Raw genomic sequence first — 19,903 nt, 5'->3', positions numbered from 1 at the left:
TTTTCTTTTCAACTTAGGTAAAACTGCTACTTTAAGTAGCGGTTTACAAAAAAAAAATTGTTGTTGTGTAAACCGCTACTTCAAGTAGCGGTTCATTAATCAAGTGAAACTGATATGTGCTTACCATATTTTGAGCAGGTAAACCGTTACTCAGCGTAGCGATTTATATTTATAAACCGCTACTTGAGATAGCGTTTTATGTGTATAAAACGCTACTCACAGTAGCGGTTTATTTTAAAATAAACCGCTACTCTGAGTAGCGGTTTCGCGTGCCATCCTACGTGGGCGGTATGCAAGAAATTTTAATTTTTTTGGACATATTTTGAGAATTAAAACCCACTTTTGCATTATCCAAGGAAAAAATTCCATAAGTTTAACTGCACTTCATAAATAATCATAATGGAGATAAAAAAAAATATAAACAACTATACTTAATATTCCCTCCGTTCCAATTTAGTTGCTACATTTTGACAGTAGGCACTATTCATGTCATAACTTTGACTATCTTTTACTTCATATACATAAGAAAAAACATAGTCATGTTGGATCTTGTTTGATTCATCCCAATTTGTATTTTCCAAATATATAATTTTTATAATTTTTTCATATATGTAACTCAAGATATTGATGTTTGAAGTTGCATCTCGTAAACCGTGAAAAAACAAATGTTACAACTAAATTGAGACGGAGGGAGTATTATATGTTCATTTCTAAAAAAAAAAATGATATTGTTGGTATTTAAGGAAAAACATCAAGTATTTGAGTTACAATGAACCAAATGCACTAACATATATTAATGGTCAATTGGTCTTATAAGAGATTGCATACTTTTAACTTTAAATTAGGCACGACTCAAGTCCAATATTAAGAAGAAAACATGCTATCTTTTTTTAATATAGTGGCTAGTCTAATTTGTTTAGGTATTAGTTTAATCTATTTCGTAATCAGTTTAATCTATTCAGCAATGACATTCTTTAACCCATTCAATGACTAGTTTAAACCATATAATGACTAATTTAATATGTTTGGTAAGACTACCAAGTAAATCTTTTTGAAATTATCTATTGTAGCTCAAGAATAAGGAAAACAAAGGAAGGATAAGAGAAAGGATAATGACTAGTATAGTGTTGAGTTATAGTGAAATGGGAAAGGCTTATTAGAGAAATTCAATTTTGAATTCGTCTAATTTTATGTTAAAATTAGACCGTTCATTCTGATAATTTGTGCTTTTTTTTATCTCTTACACTAACATGTTTTTACACCAAAGTAACACTATATATAAAATCATCACGACATACGTTGTCAATAATTTAGAAAATGTAGACTAAGAATTGGGGTTGGCTTAAGTGTTGATTTTTCTCATTTTCTCTAGTACACTCTATGGTTCAATTCCTATCCCAAGCGTTTGTTTAGAATTTAAGGGGGAGAGGATTGGGAGGTGTATAACTTAAAATAGGCCTCTGAATGAGCCATGTGTAAGACAGCCTAGAAAATTTCTTCTTATCTTAAAAAATTTAAAAGTGTAGAAAGTCGAGGTATCCTCCGACCGTTCACTAGTTATGTTTCTGAATTACAATGTAGATATATACACAAATTAACCAAGCAAATTGCACTATCCTACACTTGCTCAACATAAACTCACCCAACACACTTAAACAAAAGAACTGGCCCATTTTAGGCTTAGATATTGGAAGGAGTGAGAGTAAGGCCAAGATAGAAACCCATAAATTGGATTGGGTCAAACCATGCTCGAAAATCTACTACCTAACCAAATCAGTTTAAGTCCGAAGCACTAGGACCGTATTAACTGCATGCTCCACCCGTGTACCCCGCCTCTCAACCGCTCTCAACCGTCACCACTCACCTGGAAACCACCTTTAATACTTATGAAATCTATACCTATCTTTGTAGTAACCTATATTTCATCCGTTCCAAAATTTAGTTCCTGTTTCTATTTTGGAAGTTAAAATTTTATAACTTTGGCCTAATACTCTCACTAATGTATATATAAAAAAATATATTCATGTGAGATCGTGTTAGATTCGCCTTAATATGGACATTCATACTATCAACTTTTTATATTTTTACTAATACGGAATAGAAGATATGATAGCTAGGTCAAAGGTACGTATTGAAACATGTGCAAAAAAAGAAACAAAAACTATATTTTAGAACCGAGAGAGTATTTTGTATAAAGATCTAAGCTCTTATCATTAAAAATAATTTTTTATATTAAATGCAACAATTGAATCTTTACATTCACACATAACGGCCGATTATATCTTGTACTTTAGGACATCTCTAGCACATATTGCTGAAATATACATGTTACGGATAATTTTTATTTGAATTAGCTGAATGTGTTATATAATTAACATATCCAAAGTTGATTTTTTTACAGAATAGGAGAAATCCAATTGTATAATTGTATTGGACTCCTATGTCCTTTCTCCCTTAATTTAAATCATCGTACTAATAGTATACTTTTATGCACATATACTTATTATGGACGTCAAATCCTTTTGCTCTTGAGGTTGTGAATGAATAAATTTTTGGTCCTTTGAATAACCTATTTCTTGAGATTAGGTGGATACTCCATGGAGTGCATTTATTTCAACATGTGCATAATTAACATATGAGTACTCTTGTAACTTTGTTTCATTAGAAATCTTGGTTTTATAATTGGAGCTTAAAATTAGAGGGAAATTAACCTACATTATTAGCTTCTTTTTTATACGGAAGATTGTAAATGAGAACGATCTCTTATAATTTACTAGACTTTTATTGATGATAAAAGCTAGCGATGCTCCAGAGACCAGCAGCTGAAGAATTGCACCAAGCAAATGCATTTTTCTCACTAGCTAAGCACAATCGTTATAAGATTATTTGATAGTGCGAAACATGATGAAAAGATTTTAGGCAAACACCATTTACAATAATAAACTAGTGTTTAGGCCCGGACGTTGTTCCGGGTTGTATTGTGTTTTCGAACTTGATATGTTTCCACTAAAATATATCAAGGAAAACTCAACATTTAAAAGATATAAATATAATAATGTGGACACTTAAAGCATGATTAAAAGTTGATTGAGATGGTAATTGTGTCATGTTATAATAGCAAAAAGTCACGGGTACAAATTTTGTTGCAAGCTAATTTTACTTTTGTTAATCGACATAGCTTAAACTATTCACTGTATTCAAAAAGTGGTATGTTCTCTTCTTAATATTGAACTTGAATAATTGCCTAATTGAGGTTGAGGTGTTGGAGTAGTGGTATCGCTTTCCATCCATTATCCCTGAGGTATAGGAATCAAACCTCATAGCTAGGACTCATTTGAGTAATTTTCGGTATCCCCCCCCCTCACATGAGTCCCCTTCATCTTACCAAAAAAAAAATGCCTAATTTTATTTTAAATTAGATGGTATCTTATAAGACCAACTCTTTCTGCACGTAGGCCATAATTTTTTTGTTTCTATCTTTTTGCTTTCTTTAATTCCACAGTCTCCGTCAACATCTTACTTAATTTAGAATAGATGATGTATGATAATATTAAATGGTAAAGAACTAAAACTCCTATAATACACAAAAGTTTACATATTACATATTCGTACATGAGACGAGGCTACAATATACTTCCTACGTTCTTTTCATCTTACAATAATTACTATTTTGGGTAGTTTCACATCTATTGCAACAATTCCAATTTTGGTATAAAAAGCAACTTTAATTGACAATATTGCCCTTATTTTATCTTATTAAAACCATCATTAATTACTCACTTTGCCTTATAAAATTGTTTTTATTTTCTAAGAATGATTTCTCTCCTACGCTAGTTAATTAAAGAGTTACTTTTATACTAAACTACTTATTTGTTCCAAATCCTTAAAATTTGTGTCCAAACACATTGTTGTAATAGAAAAAGAATGGAGCTACGTAGTATTAGTTCGGCTAAATTTTAAATAGATTGGGTCACCTTTAGTTTTTACTACTTAATTATAAACTTCAATTTTGACTGTTTTTTGGGACATTTTTGGACTTCTCTGGGTCTGGCCATATTTTCTCCCGAAACATTCATAGGAAATTTGATGTAACTTGTGACGTTGCGCATGTGCTTGGACCATTTGTGTTGCCACGAAAAGCCTCTGAACACCCCATTTGTTCATTTCTCATGAAACCCAAAATTACCTCACAATGAACGTAAAATCATCCATGTATTCGTTCCAAGCCACAAGAGTCCTTTCAAATGACCTCCCATGCATGTCCCTAGGAGGCATCCCGTGGAGTTCGAAACTCGGGCCCCGGGAAAGTCCGAAAGCGTGTATTATAACCTTCAATTTTGGCTGTTTCTGCGACATTTTCGGACTTCTCCGGGGCTGTTCATATTTTTTCCTGAAACATTCCTAGGAGTGCCAATGTGACTTTCAACATTGCGCGTGTGCTTGACACCATTTTCATTACCTCGAAAAGTCTCTAAATACCCCATTTGTTCATTTCTCATGAAATCTAAAATTGCCTCGAAATGAACGTAAAAACATCCATATATTCGTTCCAAGCCACGTGACTCCTTTCCAATGACCTCCCATGTCCGTAGGAGGCATCCCGTGGCTTTAAGAGCTTAGGTCAAAGGAAAGATCGAAAGCTTGTATTATAGCCTTCAATTTTGGCTGTGTTTGGGACATTTTTGGACTTTTCCAGGCCTGGTCATATTTTGTTTCTCGAAACATTCCTATGAGTGCCGACGTGACTTATAATATTGCGTGGGTGTCTTGCACCATTTGCATTGCCTTGAAAAGCCTCTGAACACCCCATTTGTTCATTTCTCGAGAAACCCAAATTTGCCTCGAAATGAACGTAAAGGCATCCACATATTCGTTCTAAGCCACACGAATCCTTTCCAATAATCTCCCATGTCCTTAGGAGGCATCCCGTGGCGTCCGTAGCTCGGACCCAGGAAAAGTCCGAAATCGTGTATTATAACCTTCAATTTGGGTTGTTTTTGGAACATTTTTGGTCTTTTTCGGGCTTGATCATATTTTTTTCCCGAAACATTCCTAGGAGTGCCGATGTGACTTGTATCGTTGCGCGGGTGTGGCACAATTTGCATTTCCTTGAAAAGCCTTCGAACACCTGATTTGTTCATTTCTCGTGAAATCCAAAATTGCCTCGAAATGAACGTAAATGCATCCAAATATTCGTTCTAAGCCACATGAATCCTTTCCAATGACCTCCCATGTTCCTAGGAGGCATCCCTTGGCATCTAGAGCTCAGGCCTTGTGAAAGTACGAAAGCGTGTATTATAATCTTCAATTTTTGTTGTTTTTGGAACTTTTTTGGACTTCTCCGGGCCTGATCATATTTTCTCTCGAAACGTTACTAGAAAAACCGAAGTGACTTGTAATGTTGCGCATGTGGTTGGCACCATTAGTGTTGCCTCGAAAAGCCTTCAAACACCCCATTTGTTTATTTCTCGTGAAACCTAAAACTGCATCGAAATGAACGTAAAGACATCCACATATTTGTTCCAAGGCACATGACTCCTTTCTAATGACCTCCCATTCCCATAGGTGTCATCCTGTGGCGTTCGGAGCTCGAGCCTTGGGAAAGTCCAGAAGCGTGTATTATAACCTGCAATTCTAGCTGTTTTTGGGACATGTTTGGACTTCTCCGAGCTTGGCCATATTTTCTTCCAAAACGTTCCTAGGAAAGCTGACGTGACTTGTAATATTGTGCGGGCGCTTGACATCATTTGTGTTGCCTCGAAGAGCCTCTAAACACCCCCATTTGTTCATTTCTTGTGAAATCTAAAATTGTTCCAAAATGAATATAAAGGCATCCACATATTCGTTCCAAGCCACATGACTCCTTTTCAATGACCTCCCATGTCCATATGAGGCATCCCGTGGCGTTCGAAGCTCTATCCCCGGAAAAGTCCGAAAGCGTGTATTATAACCTTCAATATTGGCTGTTTTTGGGACATTTTTGGATTTCTCCGGACATGCTCATATTTTCTTGAAACGTTCCTAGGAAAGCCGACGTGACTTGTAACGTCGCGCAGGTATTTCACACCATTTGCATTGCCTCGAAAAGCCTTTGAACACGGGGTTTGTTCAAATCTAGTAAAACCCAAAATTGCCTCAAAATAAACTTATATGCATCCATATATTCGTTCTAAGTCACTTGAATCATTTCCAATGACATCCCATGTCCCTAAAAGGCACCCCGTGCCGGATCTCGAACCATGAAAAAGTACGAAGCGTGTATTATAACCTTCAATTTTGGCTGTTTTTGGGATATTTTTGGACTTCTCCGGGTCTGGTCAAATTTTCTCCCGAAACATTCTTATGAAAGCCGTGTGACTTATAACATTGCGCAGGTACTTGGCACATTTGTGTTGCCTCGAAAAAGCCTCTTAACACCCCATGTGTTCATTTTTTGTGAAATAAAAAATTTAGGATTAAATAATTATTGTTATATAGAAATCCGTTGTTGTTTTATTTGTTTATTACCGATTAAATATGTATATAATAGGGCATAAACTATAGAGTTAGGTAAGAGATTTTTAGTTGAGAAAATATCATTTTGTGATTGAAGATCATTGAGGCAGGAAACTCGCTGGTCTTTCAAAGAAATTTTGTCTTCTCAAGTTTCGAAAATGGGAAACATCATCTTCATGAGAGTTTCCATGCTAAAAAGATTTTTGATTTTTTTAATGTTTATTGATTTACACATCCTTACTTCCACTTCTGTAGTTCTGTAAGGTTTTCTTTTTTCATAATGCAAAGCAATGGCCTTCAGGTTTATTTTTACCAATGATTCTCTGGTGGCTTCTTATTGTATAATGTCTTTTACTAGATGGTAATTTAAATTTTATTGGGGACACTTAAAGCATGATTAAAAGTTTGTTGAGATGGTAATTGTGTCATGTTATAATAGCAAGAGGTCGTCACGAGTTCAAATCTTGTTGCAAGCTAATTTTACTTTTGTTAATCGACATGACTTATGTACACATTGGACAATTCTAGTGGAGTAACAAAGGTGACATGTGACGTGTATACATTGCTACACACGCCTTATAATATATTTGTATAAATGGCTCTAAAATCTGTAACATAATCAAATCTTATCCATGATTTATTAGGCCCTAAAGTTACTTTTATAAGGTTCAGCAAAATTTTACACTAGTCTAAAATCTATACTAATATATTAAAAGGCGTGCGTAAACGAGGAACGGTGCCATGTGGCGCTCTCCATAAGGAGTTTTAGTTCATGTAATCCATGTACAATAAAAAAAATTAGAAATTGCATAGTATAGGTTTTGATCCTATGACCTCAAGTTCATGTACTAAAGTTTTCACTAGACCAAGTTTTATCTAGTGTTATCATATCAAAATACAATATTAATAAATGAAAATTTTTCTTACCCGGGACATAACTCGGGCCTAATAACTAGTTAAAGTAATTAAAAACTAGTAGTATAATAAAAAATAAATTTAATTTTCTACATCCATTAAAAAAATTAATTTTCTACGTATTTTCGCACGCATCGCGTGCATATAAAAACTCGTTATAATAACTTTAAGGATCTTCTCAGTTCTCACTAGTTTTTCCAATTGCCCAGTAACTGTAATTCTGTAAGTGTACCAGCCAAAATAAGTACTAACCTGTAAGTTGTAACTAGTTATATATGAGTACAATGATGAAACGACAGTGAGTTAGTTGCAGGTTGATCCACGAGTTCTCATGAGTTCCAATTAGTTGCCTCAGTTAATTGCAGAAGAGAGAGAAATTAAAGAGGGGCCGGTTACGTACCGTTACTCCATGAATGCAAAATTGAATGCATGCAACAACGAACATCATGTAGATATGCATGGATTATTGGTGTTGCTTATCTGGACATGGTTGTAAAGCTTTAGATCTCCCCAACTATCTACCTTCATATCAATTACTATATTCATATTATATTATCAACTACTATCATTTATGTTTCAGTTTTTTGGCTTTTCTCCCTAATAATAGCACATGTATGTAAAGAAGAAAAAATTACTCTTCGTAGGAAACAATTCAACTACTTTAATGGACCGCATTTAATTGTTAATTTCTACAACTCTAGTAGTATATATTCGTGAAGTAGATGAATGATAGTGCTCATTAGAATTTCATACTGTAGTCTACTATATCAGTTATGGCAATAAAAGTAGCTTTAGTTTTATGGCTAATTGTTGTAGTGGCTAGTTCTCTAAGTGTTGAGGGTAGGGAAGTCACTAGTAAGATAGGAGGTGAAGGAAATGTGAAGAAGCCAGAAACATTTTGGGGTGGAGTTGGTGGTGGAGTGGTTGGATGGAAGAAGGGGTGGCATTTTGGACACTCATTTGGCTATGGAAAGGGAGTTGGGTTTGGGGTAGGACATGGCATAGTGTATGGCAAGCCTGATTGCTACGGAAAAGGAGGTGCTGTTGGTGGAGTAGTCGGTGGTGGAGTTGGCGGTGGTGTAGGTGGTGGTGCTGGAGGTGGTGTCGGTGGTGGTGCTGGAGGTGGTGTCGGTGGTGGAGGAGGAGGTGGTAGTGCTGGAGGCGGTGTTGGTGGTGGTGTTAGTGGTGGACATGGGAAGGGTGGATACTATGGAGGTGGGGGTGGACATGGAACAGGTGGTCATCATGGTGATGGTACAAAGCACCATAGTGGGAAAAAACATCATAGTGGAAGTAAAGGCGGAAGTGTAGTTGGAGGAGGAATTGGCAAAGGAGTTGGAGGAGGTGTAGGAGGAGCAGTTGGTGGTGGTGCTGGAGGAGGAATTGGCAAAGGAATTGGAGGAGGTGTTGGTGGTGTTGTAGGAGGCGGCATTGTGGGAGGAGTAGGTGGAGGTGTTGGAGGAGGAATTGGAAAAGGAATTGGAGGAGGAATTGGCAAAGGAATTGGAGGAGGCATTGGTGGTGTTGTAGGAGGCGGTGTCGTTGGCGGAGTAGGTGGTGGTGTTGGAGGAGGAATTGGCAAAGGAATCGGAGGGGGAATTGGCAAAGGAATTGGAGGAGGTGTTGGCGGTGTTGTAGGAGGTGGTGTTGTTGGAGGAGTAGGTGGTGGAGTCGGAGGAGGAATCGGTAAAGGAGTTGGAGGCGGAATAGGCAAAGGAATTGGAGGCGGTATTGTTGGAGGAGTAGGTGGTGGCATAGGAAAAGGAATTGGCGGAGGAATCGGGAAAGGAATTGGAGGCGGTATTGTTGGAGGAGTAGGTGGTGGCATCGGAAAAGGGATTGGCGGAGGAATCGGGAAAGGAATTGGAGGCGGTATTGTTGGAGGAGTAGGTGGTGGCATCGGAAAAGGGATTGGTGGAGGAATCGGCAAAGGTATCGGAGGAGGTGTTGGTGGAGGAGTAGGTGGTGGCATCGGAAAAGGAATTGGAGGAGGAATTGGCAAAGGAATTGGAGGAGGGGTTGGTGGTGTTGTAGGAGGTGGTGTTGTTGGAGGTGTAGGAGGAGGAATTGGCAAAGGAATCGGAGGAGGAATCGGCAAAGGAATTGGAGGCGGTATTGTTGGAGGAGTAGGTGGTGGTATTGGAAAAGGGATTGGAGGAGGTGTGGGTGGCGGAGATGGTATTGGTAGTGGTTTCGGAGGAGGAATAGGTAGTGGTGGCGGAATAGGAGGAGGTATTGGTAAAGGAATCGGTGGAGGAATTGGAAAAGGTATTGGTGGTGGAATAGGTGGAGGCATTTGGAAGGGAGTCGGTGGAAGTATAGGAGGTGGCTTTGGCAAGGGATTTGAAGGAGGAATTGGAAAAGGTATTGTTGGTGGAGTAGGGGGTGGTATTTGGAAGGGTGTAGGAGGAGGCATTGGAGGTGGGTTTGGAAAAGGAATCGGTGGTGGTATAGGGGGAGGTATTTGGAAAGGTGTAGGAGGTGGTATTGGAGGTGGCTTTGGCAAAGGAATAGGTGGTGGGATGGACGGAGGTATTTGGAAGGGAGTTGGTGGAGGAATAGGCGGAGGTATTTGGAAGGGAGTTGGTGGAGGCATAGGAGGGGGCATTGGTAAAAAGTTCGAAGGAGAGAACAAAATTGTTCATAAATCACCAACACAACACTAAAGAACTATAATCATGAAGTATTTTTAGTTTCATTTCTGATAATCATTCAATTTGAAGTATCATTCCTTAGCAAACTTTGCTACCAATTGAATGTTTTGTATTTCCGTACTTCATTTCAGTAAATGTACTCACTAGTTACATTTGCATATAATAGTATCATATATGAATGATAATAGCACTTTGTGAGCTGTGCTAATTTCCTTTTATATCTTACACCTTGTTAATTACAAGTCTTTCAAATAGCAAATGATCTAGTACAAATTTGATTGATGATGACAATATTTCCCTAGACTAAGAAAATTAAAACCTTATGTTTCATCAAATTTGATTGATGATGACAAATTTGATTGGCCATTTGGGTGCCACCTTCATCAATTGGTTGTTATTACTGTTATCTCCCACTATCTGTTAATTTAACATATAAACTAGTCTTACATGCACGCAATGCGTGCGATAACGTGTGAACAAATGAAGTAGAAAATAAAACTAATTGGGTTGAATAATTGTCTTTACATTTTATTTTATCAAAAAACTGATATTTTAAATGTCCTAATTTCCCCCCTTTTTTTTCAAATGAAACAGTTAGTTATCCTCTATTTTTTTTTCTTTTTTTCCTTTTTTTATTTTTTGGTGTCCCCCATGTGTTACCTTATAGAATAGAGATTATTCCATAGCAACCAATAAAAAAAGTGACACACAGGTAGTATATAAAGTTATAAAAAAAATATTTTCTCAAAAAAGAAGTTATAACAAATTATTTGGATTCAGATCAAGATAATTCTAAATTGAAAGTTGGATTTAAATCACACATTTTTTTTGCTCTGATAGTTTAGGCTATGATATAAATAAGTTTACGTAAAAAAAGACGCCCTACACCATACGTTGTGACAAGAGGGAGCTTACCAATCAGCCTACTATGTTAAAATGTGAACGTCCAAGAACATAGGAGAAAATGTTACGCGAGGAACTCGTTTAAAGACTAAAGGAAGAAAAAAGCTCAACACGCATTTTTTGTAATATAAATCTGATATTTCTTAAGCTCTAATTGACAAGTTACTCCATAAATGATGAAGTTCTTACATCTTTACAATGTTAAGGAATCAGATACCACAAATCTAAGCTAAGCCATCCACCTTCTTCGAAGTTGTCATATCCAAAATGGCTTCTCCAACTGACATGTAAACCCCATTATTAGAACCAAATAACTCAAGCACCTTTGACTTGTGAAGCTTCTCCATTACACTCCCAACAGGATTCACAAGAGCCAACTACAAGAAATACAACCACGAATCTCGAAAATGAGTTATTTCCTTGAGAAAAATGAACAACAAAATTCAAACTTAAAAATTCATGTTAATCTAATATGCTAATCACCTCTAATGATCTGTTTCGGATGCTCTTTCCGAGCTCATTAATGGTGTCGATTCCACTCGTATCAATGGCTGTCACCGCTGCAAGTTAATTAAGCACTGCTTAGATTTTTAACTCATTTTAGGAGGCTTGACATGCTATTTGTATAGCTTCTTCATTGACTAACTTTTTATTAATCTTTTGCATTTCTCCTCTTAGTGTATATTCTCTTTTATATAACTCGATCAGACTGTCTTACACAAGAATTTGCGTTATATAAAAGCTACGTACAAGAGTATAGTTTACCGTCAGTGATGTACCTGTCATGTCTAAAACTACATATTTCAGCATGGGATCGCCGTTGGATTTGATCATATCTTCCTCCTCTCTGATGGACCTTAGTATTCTGTAACATATTTAGCCAACATTTCTTAATCTTTTACATTTAGTAACACACTTAATATTAAATACACATATATATCCCTTTATAGAAAGAAACTACTTACCGTTCCTGGAGGTAAGTTGAATTTACAAAGTAAATTGGAGCTTCAAGCCCTATAATGAGGAACGAGGGGATCCTTGAGGCATTCTTGTAACGTTCAATGCTATTGAACATTTGAGTACCTGGGATGTTGCCTAAGGTCACGATGTTTGGTCTGGTTATATGTAGGAGAACCTTGAATACCGATATTCCAACCTGAAAATCATTCATTTAGATTAACTTTCATTCCAATTTGAAGAAAAAAAAGTTGTTTAGATAACTGTTCTCTATAGAATAAGAGAGTGGAGACGAGGATATGAAGTCGAATGCAAATGTAAATTACAGTCACCCCTCTCTTTGTTATATAGAGAACCACTCTCTTGATAGCCGCCTACCTTAGATAGGAACTACTAACAAAAGTTGACTCAGTCGATAAGAATCTTACTTCTTGTCCTTGAGGTCAAGGGGTTTGATTCTTGCCAACTGAGGGCGCTCAGGGATGGGATTCCTTTACCTTCCCCCCACTCCCAGGTGCTTGACCCACAAAACATGAATAAAAAATAGCAAATTTTCAAATTCGGTTGGGGTCCACTTTATCTTTACAGAAAAAAAGGAAGGAAGAATTCAAGATTGTAAATAGAGAATTACAGCAAGGGCAAGCCCGGAAGGCACTGAGATGAAGAGAACTCCAAGAAAGGAGCACAAACAAGCCACAAAATCAAGTTTGTCAACTTTCCATAATCTCAAAGCACCTTCGTGGTCTATCAGTCCAATAACAGCAGTTATAATGATTGCTGCTAAAACAACATTAGGAGTGTAATAGAAGAGGGGCATCAAGAAGAGTAGAGTCACTAGTACTGCAGTTGCCATCACTATGTTGGAGAAAGCCGTCTTTGCTCCAGCATTATAGTTCACAGCAGATCGCGAAAATGCTCCTACAAGTTTAGCAAGAATACATGACATTGTACAAATTAGCCAACTGCTGTCACTGTCTCACATAAACATATTAACTTTTACGTATGTTGCTTAATTTAATTTTTAGGTTTCTTTTGCATTAGACCTTATGACACAAGAATTTGCAATTTTTTTTACCTGTAGTCACGTAGCATGAGGAGCATGAACCAACAATGTTCATTGCACCTATTGCCATCATTTCTTTGTTCCCATCGACTTGATAATTTTCTAAGGATGCGAATGTTCTACCAACCGCGATTCCTTCCTGAAACAGGTAACCAAATTGAATGAAGATTAGCACTACTTCGGAAAGTCCAAATTTCAAAATCAAGTGGAATCTTATGATTAAGGAAGCGAAGAGGGCAAAGAATTAACTAAATTAGGTGAAAAGTTTATGACTTACAGTTAGAGACAATATACCAGTTATGAGACCTGTTTTTGCAGCAAGAGCAATATGCGCAGTTTGGAAGTATAGCATGTTTATTGATGGAGGATTCAGACCCTCGGGTAGTTGACCAATCTGTTTGACAAACAATATGATTCAATAAGCACAAACCAGCATAAAAAGTTGCTTCTGAAAGTTTGAGATGTTATTTACCGCGAATTTGTGCACTAATTCTTAAAACTAGCAATAAAATCAGCTGCCAATCTTTTACTTGGTTACGCTAACCACTTAGAAGTAAGAGGTTTAATAGTTCACTTGACTTCCCCTCAAAAAAAAAATAGTTCACTTGACTTGTTTAACCAGCTCATAGTGTTAGTGAAAGTGGCACTGGGCCATGCTTGTGTTGGGTAGGCCGTGCTGGAGGCTTGGTCAGGCACAGCCCAAGCACAGCATGCTTGACTCACACCCATGCCGGCACATGCTGGTTGTGTCAGGTTGTATCATGCTTTTGTGCTAGGCTGGAAACCGTGATTTTGCCATGCCTTTTCGTACCAAAGTTTGTGCTACATTTTCCCATATGAAAAGCGGGTTGGGCATGGTCCACGGCCCAGCATGCCCTATGTGACATATCATTCCTACCTTGTGTCATGTTGTGTTGTGCCGTGTTTCAGTCCAGCCTGCCCAGTGCCATCTTAAAGTGTTCGTTCATTGTATATTAGTTGGTCAATAAAAATACTGTCTTACCTTATCATTTGAGTTACATGGGTCACCTTAAAAGCAGCATAAACAAAAAGTGACCTCATTAAAATAGATAAGGAGATAATCTTAAAGTGAGACCCTCGCATTTGATGATACCTATTGTAATATTAGTTGTTATAATCACTTAATAACATTAGCTCATGGTCATGGAGAAGACAATATTTGGTATTATAAAATGTTTGTCGTTAGCCATTATATGCAAAATAACCAACTTTCAGACAACCGGTTACCAAACAACACCATAAGTCGGTCATGGAAACGTTTTGTGCACATGCTTACTTTGAGATAATTATTACTATAACAGGAGATGTGACCTTAGTGGAAAAGAAATTGACATGATATACAGGAATGATCAACAATGATGGTACCGGACCACCCAGTAACTTTACGTGGCCAATATTCAGCACTCAGCAGGCCAAAAACCTTGCATACTTTGGTTATAAAAAAGACAAGCTAAGAGATTCCAAATCTTTTGAAAAAAAAAAAGTTGATTAAGTAAGATTCAAAGTTCCACTTCTATGTTCTATCTCCTTTTGTGGCATGTATGTGGCCTGTGAGCATGTAAAGATTCAAAGTTCCACTTTCATTTCCTTTTGAGGCATGTAAGGGACACAACACAAAAAAGCACTACAGTTTTCACTGGATAAAACTCATCAACAACAACCAATGAAAGGAAAAACAAAAAAGATAGATGATCCTTACTTTGGCAATCTTATCTCCATTGGACCTGAGACAAAAGACTAAAAGAGTTGATAAGATCACAGATGTTAATGGAGCAGCTGCTGATATCCAGAAAAGTCTAGGCTTTTTTGAGCTCTGAAAATTAAAGTTGAAGAAAGAAAACAACAACAAAAGAACAAATTACAAGAGAACAAAGAGAATATGAACCATGAATAATTATTAGTGCAATTTGTACATAAAGGAATGTAATCTTAGCTAGTCTAGGATATGAGTGGCTTACAATGTATCGTGCTGTTAGTAGAAATACCAGAAAACTGATTCCCATAACAATTGTTTGCCATGACCACTGCAACCATCAAATTTAGAATTGGTTTAGTTAGTAATTGTACTCAATGGTGAATGCTAATGTATCTTTTCGGTATTTCCCTCAAAAAAATTTAAATGAGATAATAAAGAGTAGCTACACTGCAAGCAGATTTAGTGGTCGTTTGATTTAATGTAGGATGTTGCACCATCTCTCAGAAAATATAAGTTCTATGACACTACTCTGTCTTTTTGTTAATTTCCTCGGTGCAGTCGTGCAGAGATTATAATTTCTAATAATGTGTTATAATCAACGTAACAACTTTATATTGATTCAACCCCATGGAGTTCAACTTCGTTGTATTTCCAAGTCAACCTAATGACCATATAGAAGGATCCAAGCAGTCTACATAACATAGGAGATGCATGAAGAACTGTGACATTAGTCATTAGTACCATGTACAGATGAGAATACTAGCCACTAGTTTATGATAATAACTTAATAAGCTATGGAAACACATAAATGGTTGGGGATTCGGACACGAGGTTTAAACGTTTGCATTTCGAAATCCTAAGCATGGAAATGGCTGGCACCTGAAGTTTCGTCATTCCGAAACTCCAATTATCTTTGTGCTACATGGATGATAACTACATCCTACACTCATAATTATACCTTTTACATAAGTTTGAAGGAGTTACCTCATTTTTGTGGCTAAAAACAGAATACATGACAGGGATAATCTGCATTTTGTTGGTGAAATGAGTTATCCCAAGCAAAGCTTTGAGCTGCTGAAGAGAAACAATGATTGCTGCTCCAGCCATGAATCCAATCAATGTGGCCTTTGATAAGAAATCAATTATAAAACCCAACCTAAAAATCATCAATTAAAATATCTATCAGCAAAACAAACACATCAATATCATACATGTTATTCCAACAGTAAAAGTGTAAAAACACAACCATTATTCATATTAATTGTCAAACTTCTCATTAGCATTTTATCAAACACATACAAATCAAAATTCAATTGGATTCCTCAGCACTAAAAACCCTCATCAATTTTTATAATATAAAAGATACCCATTAACAAAAATCCACTAAATTCTGACTTTATGAAACTTACGTATATAATTTGTACAAGAAATTCATCTAGATTCTATATCAATCACCCATATCATTCAAGCAAAAAAAAAAAAAGAAGACAACTTTAACTAAAATAGACTGTTTTTAAAGGTACCTGAATAATCCCAAAGATGCCTGAAATAAACCAGCAAAGAAAGTAGAAGTGAAAGCAAGTTTAAGATAAAGCACAGGTTCATCAGTTGGAGAGATGAATTCACTTAACATTGCACCCATTACAAGTGATGCTATGGAAACTGGGCCCACACCCAAGTGTCTGGAACTCCCAAGAACAGAGTATATAATTGGTGGTACAAAACTTGAATCTGCAGAAATTAGGGTACAAATTAGTGAATTATTATCAGAGGAAGTTTTATTATGGATTAGTAGTGATTAAGTGCTTACATAGTCCAATTATAGGAGGCAAATTTGCTAGCTTTGCATAACTTATACCCTGCCATGCAACAAAAGCAGATTCATTAACTCTATTTGACAATTTTTATTTTTTTTTGGGTAGAAAGAGGAGAATTTGACAATATTTATCATTATAAAATTTTTAAGTCAAACTTCTATAATTGGCATTCTTCATCATAAACTAATATTTCATTTATTTGGAACTGCTCTAAATTTATAAGTGTTTCATTTGAAATTGAAGAAGTATTTATTCATGTGTGGAGTATGTAATGCAGGAGAATCTGGGGGAAATATATCAGGTTCAAAATACATTCGGATGTATACGAATGAACTTAAACCTTTTATACATTAATTGAAAGTCATAATAAAATATTTTAGTTTTTATAAGCTGTAACATCAAGGTCGTCTATTAGGACGTGTAAAGAGACGAACAATACATGGTTCCTTGTTTTATAGGACCCGACATTTTGAAAATTATTGCTTACTTTAATCATATTATCCTAATCCTCATGCTTTAGGTACTCTTTTTTTTCTTTTAGAAGTTAATAAATTATTTGAATTACTTTGAATTTTAAATTTTTCTTACTATCCAAAATCTGCTTCACATAAAACTTGAAACCCAAGCTAAAAAAAATCACAGGGACGAAAAAAATTTGAACTTTTAAGATGACGTTGAAATATAGAAAGACTACTCTAATATGTACACAATACATGCGAAAACTAATATACACGCAATACATGCGAAAACATATAGTAAATTAATTAATTACGTTAAAAAATTGTCTTTGCATTTTGGATTTTCAAAAAACCGTTGTTCAGTTTAAAGGTGACACTTTATTTTCCCTTTTTTTCGTTTAAATGAAGCAAGTAGTTATCCCTTTTTTTGTTTCCTTTTTTTTATTTTTTGTTGCACCCCCCATATGTTGCCATATAATATGTTGTCATATAATAGAGATTAGGAACCACTTGCTATATCAAGTTTTAGTCATTATACTATTGAGAATAATTTATCGTCAGAGTTCGACCTCGAATATAGCAAATGAGTTACTTTACTACTGATCTCAGGGGCCAAGGGGGAGCGTTTTACCCACTTGAGCTAACTCCTATCCATACTGGATATATCTCAATGAGGAAACATATTTGATATTTGTATCATGTTGCTAAAAGATCATTGTTGATATCATTTGAGATTCTAAGATATTTAAACAAATAATAATAAATAAATAGAATATTGCACTTGACACTTTATAAGGAGAATCTTCATTTCCAATCATGACACGCCGGCTATGTTTAATGATATTCTAAAAAAAACTTTAAATCATATCACTTATATTCTTAGATAACACTTACTAGTAAATAATTAAACTTACTCCTTTCACGTATGTCAATGCAAAATTCTAAGCACTAATATCTCTCACTTTAACTCCTCAAAGTTAGCATAGATCACATAAAAAAAAAACCTAAAATATGAGACATTTCAAGTTTTAATATCCTACTATTACACTAGGAAGTTGGCATGTCCTACTTCCCATACCAAAAACAAGCAAAAATGAATAAAACAAAAGGAACATATAAAGAATGTAATATAATTCATTACCTATTAAAGTTTGATACTTTCCATTTATAATATCAATAGATAATATTTCATTATATACCAATATCCAAAAAAATAACATAAAAAAATACCTGTGGAATTGCAAGACTAGCAATGGTGAGACCAGAAACAAGATCAGATCTAAAGAGTTGCAAACTATAAGTAGGCAGCCATTGAAGAATAGGGAAAAAGAACTGAAAACCCAAAATAATTTTAGTTCTTAAACTTTTGTTCTTGAATTGGTAAAGTGGATCATCTGGGAAGAAAATTTCAGTAAGTTTGAGTTTGAGTTTTTGCAATGTGGTTTTTTTAGGTGGTAAAGGAACACTATGTATCCCTAAATTTGGTACACTTATTGCACTTTGTTCTATGGAAATTGAAGACATTTTTACATGATCAACTTCTTCTGTTTTCATGCTAAATTTGCACTCTTTTTTTCTCTGTGTTTATTTTTTTTTGGTGGAAGAAGTTGTATTTTACTATACTACGTACTTAATTTTGTAAGGTATATATAGACTATTTTGGGACATCTAGAATATAAATTGGTTGGTCCCATCTTATGTTTTTTTTTCTGGGTGGGTGTGTTTTTTTTGGGAGGTGGAAATGTTATAAGTTATTAACCGTTGATGAGTGAAGAAGGAATCAGATTTAATGTGCTGCTGTATTTTTCAGAAAATTATTGAAAGTTAAGTAGGAAAAAAATAATAGAAGGAAGATGAGGGAAGCAAAAAATTGTAACCGTGCATGGGGAAAAATGGACTGACTCAACTACCTCTGTTTTTGAAGTCAATGAATTTTCAGTGAAGACTTGAAGAGGTGGTTGTTTCAGGAGAATAATAACTTGCGTGCATTTAAACAATTGACATTCATGGACCACGATACATTTACATTTCTTATTAGTAGTATTATGTTATTAGTTGTTAGACCGGGACGATATCGTAGATGATTTGATAAGAGTGACAGATGATAGCCTACTGGTGTTGGCATCACTTCTGATTTTAAAGATTCTAGGATCAAGTCTGATCCCTTGTAAAGAGGGATCCCTAGCTAATTTCCCCCCTCTTTACAAGGGACTTCATCTTACGTTAAAAAAAATAATTTGATAAGATGTAAAAGACTGTTATAGTTTAAGGTTAATATTTTGTGAGAAGTACACATCATAATTTAGTGGCAAGATCATGACATTACAAGTAAGAATCATGGGTTTGAAACGTTTTATGCAAAATTTTCAATCATTTTCCTAAGAGAATGTTATGTTAGCGTATGAATGTCATGTCGTTATACATATTCCTGTTATTCTTTTTTCTTTTCTTTGACTTTTTGGTCAAATTTTTAAAACATTGACCTTTAATATCTTACAAAGTAAAATAATTTATATTATATATATATATATATATAATTGAAAATTTATATTATCCAATAGTTATAAATATATAATTTATAGAGTTTTTTTGTAGAAACAACCTTTTAAAAGTGTCATTTTGTGAGAAACAACCTTATAAATTTTTTTTGTGAGAAACAACCTTAAATTCTTGTCAAATCAGACTCTTCGACCATTTTCCAGCAATGACTTGATTTTTCCAACGAAGACTTGGATTTTTCGGCAAAAACTTTTTTTACACCCTTTTCCTTCTCTTTTCCCCTCCAATTCCTTCGTACCAACCCCACCTCAACCTCCAGCCTAACCCCCATTCTCCATCCTTCATCCTCACCTCTCGCCTTCTCCTTCGCACAATAAGCCACCACATCGGCACTGCCTGGAAGCCTAGGGCAGAGCCCCCTATTT

At 35.6% G+C, this 19,903-nt stretch overlaps 2 protein-coding genes across 2 annotated transcripts; one reads left to right on the top strand and one right to left on the bottom strand.

Moving 5' to 3' along the window:
* Positions 1–8,183: 8,183 nt before the first annotated feature.
* On the top strand, positions 8,184–10,076 carry LOC104902174 (glycine-rich cell wall structural protein). The gene has a single exon (XM_057391610.1). It carries the CDS (start codon positions 8,184–8,186, stop codon positions 10,074–10,076), a length of 1,893 nt encoding a protein of 630 aa, XP_057247593.1.
* Positions 10,077–11,061: 985 nt separating this feature from the next.
* Positions 11,062–18,899, bottom strand: LOC104902173 (probable sulfate transporter 3.4). The gene is made up of 13 exons (XM_010689871.4): positions 18,210–18,899; positions 16,515–16,563; positions 16,228–16,435; positions 15,689–15,860; positions 14,967–15,032; positions 14,708–14,821; positions 13,265–13,381; positions 13,000–13,126; positions 12,556–12,842; positions 11,933–12,123; positions 11,747–11,832; positions 11,451–11,527; positions 11,062–11,344 (listed from the first exon to the last, which is right to left on the bottom strand). The coding sequence occupies exons 1-13, from the start codon at positions 18,531–18,533 to the stop codon at positions 11,192–11,194; spliced, it is 1,971 nt and encodes a 656-aa protein (XP_010688173.2). The 5' UTR covers positions 18,534–18,899; the 3' UTR covers positions 11,062–11,191.
* Positions 18,900–19,903: the final 1,004 nt, after the last annotated feature.

The sequence above is a fragment of the Beta vulgaris genome, chromosome 8, assembly GCF_026745355.1.
Source record: "Beta vulgaris subsp. vulgaris cultivar EL10 chromosome 8, EL10.2, whole genome shotgun sequence".
Lineage (NCBI taxonomy): Eukaryota > Viridiplantae > Streptophyta > Magnoliopsida > Caryophyllales > Amaranthaceae > Beta > Beta vulgaris.
Note: the sequence above shows the minus strand (reverse complement) of the source record. Positions and strands in the feature narration are given on the sequence as shown.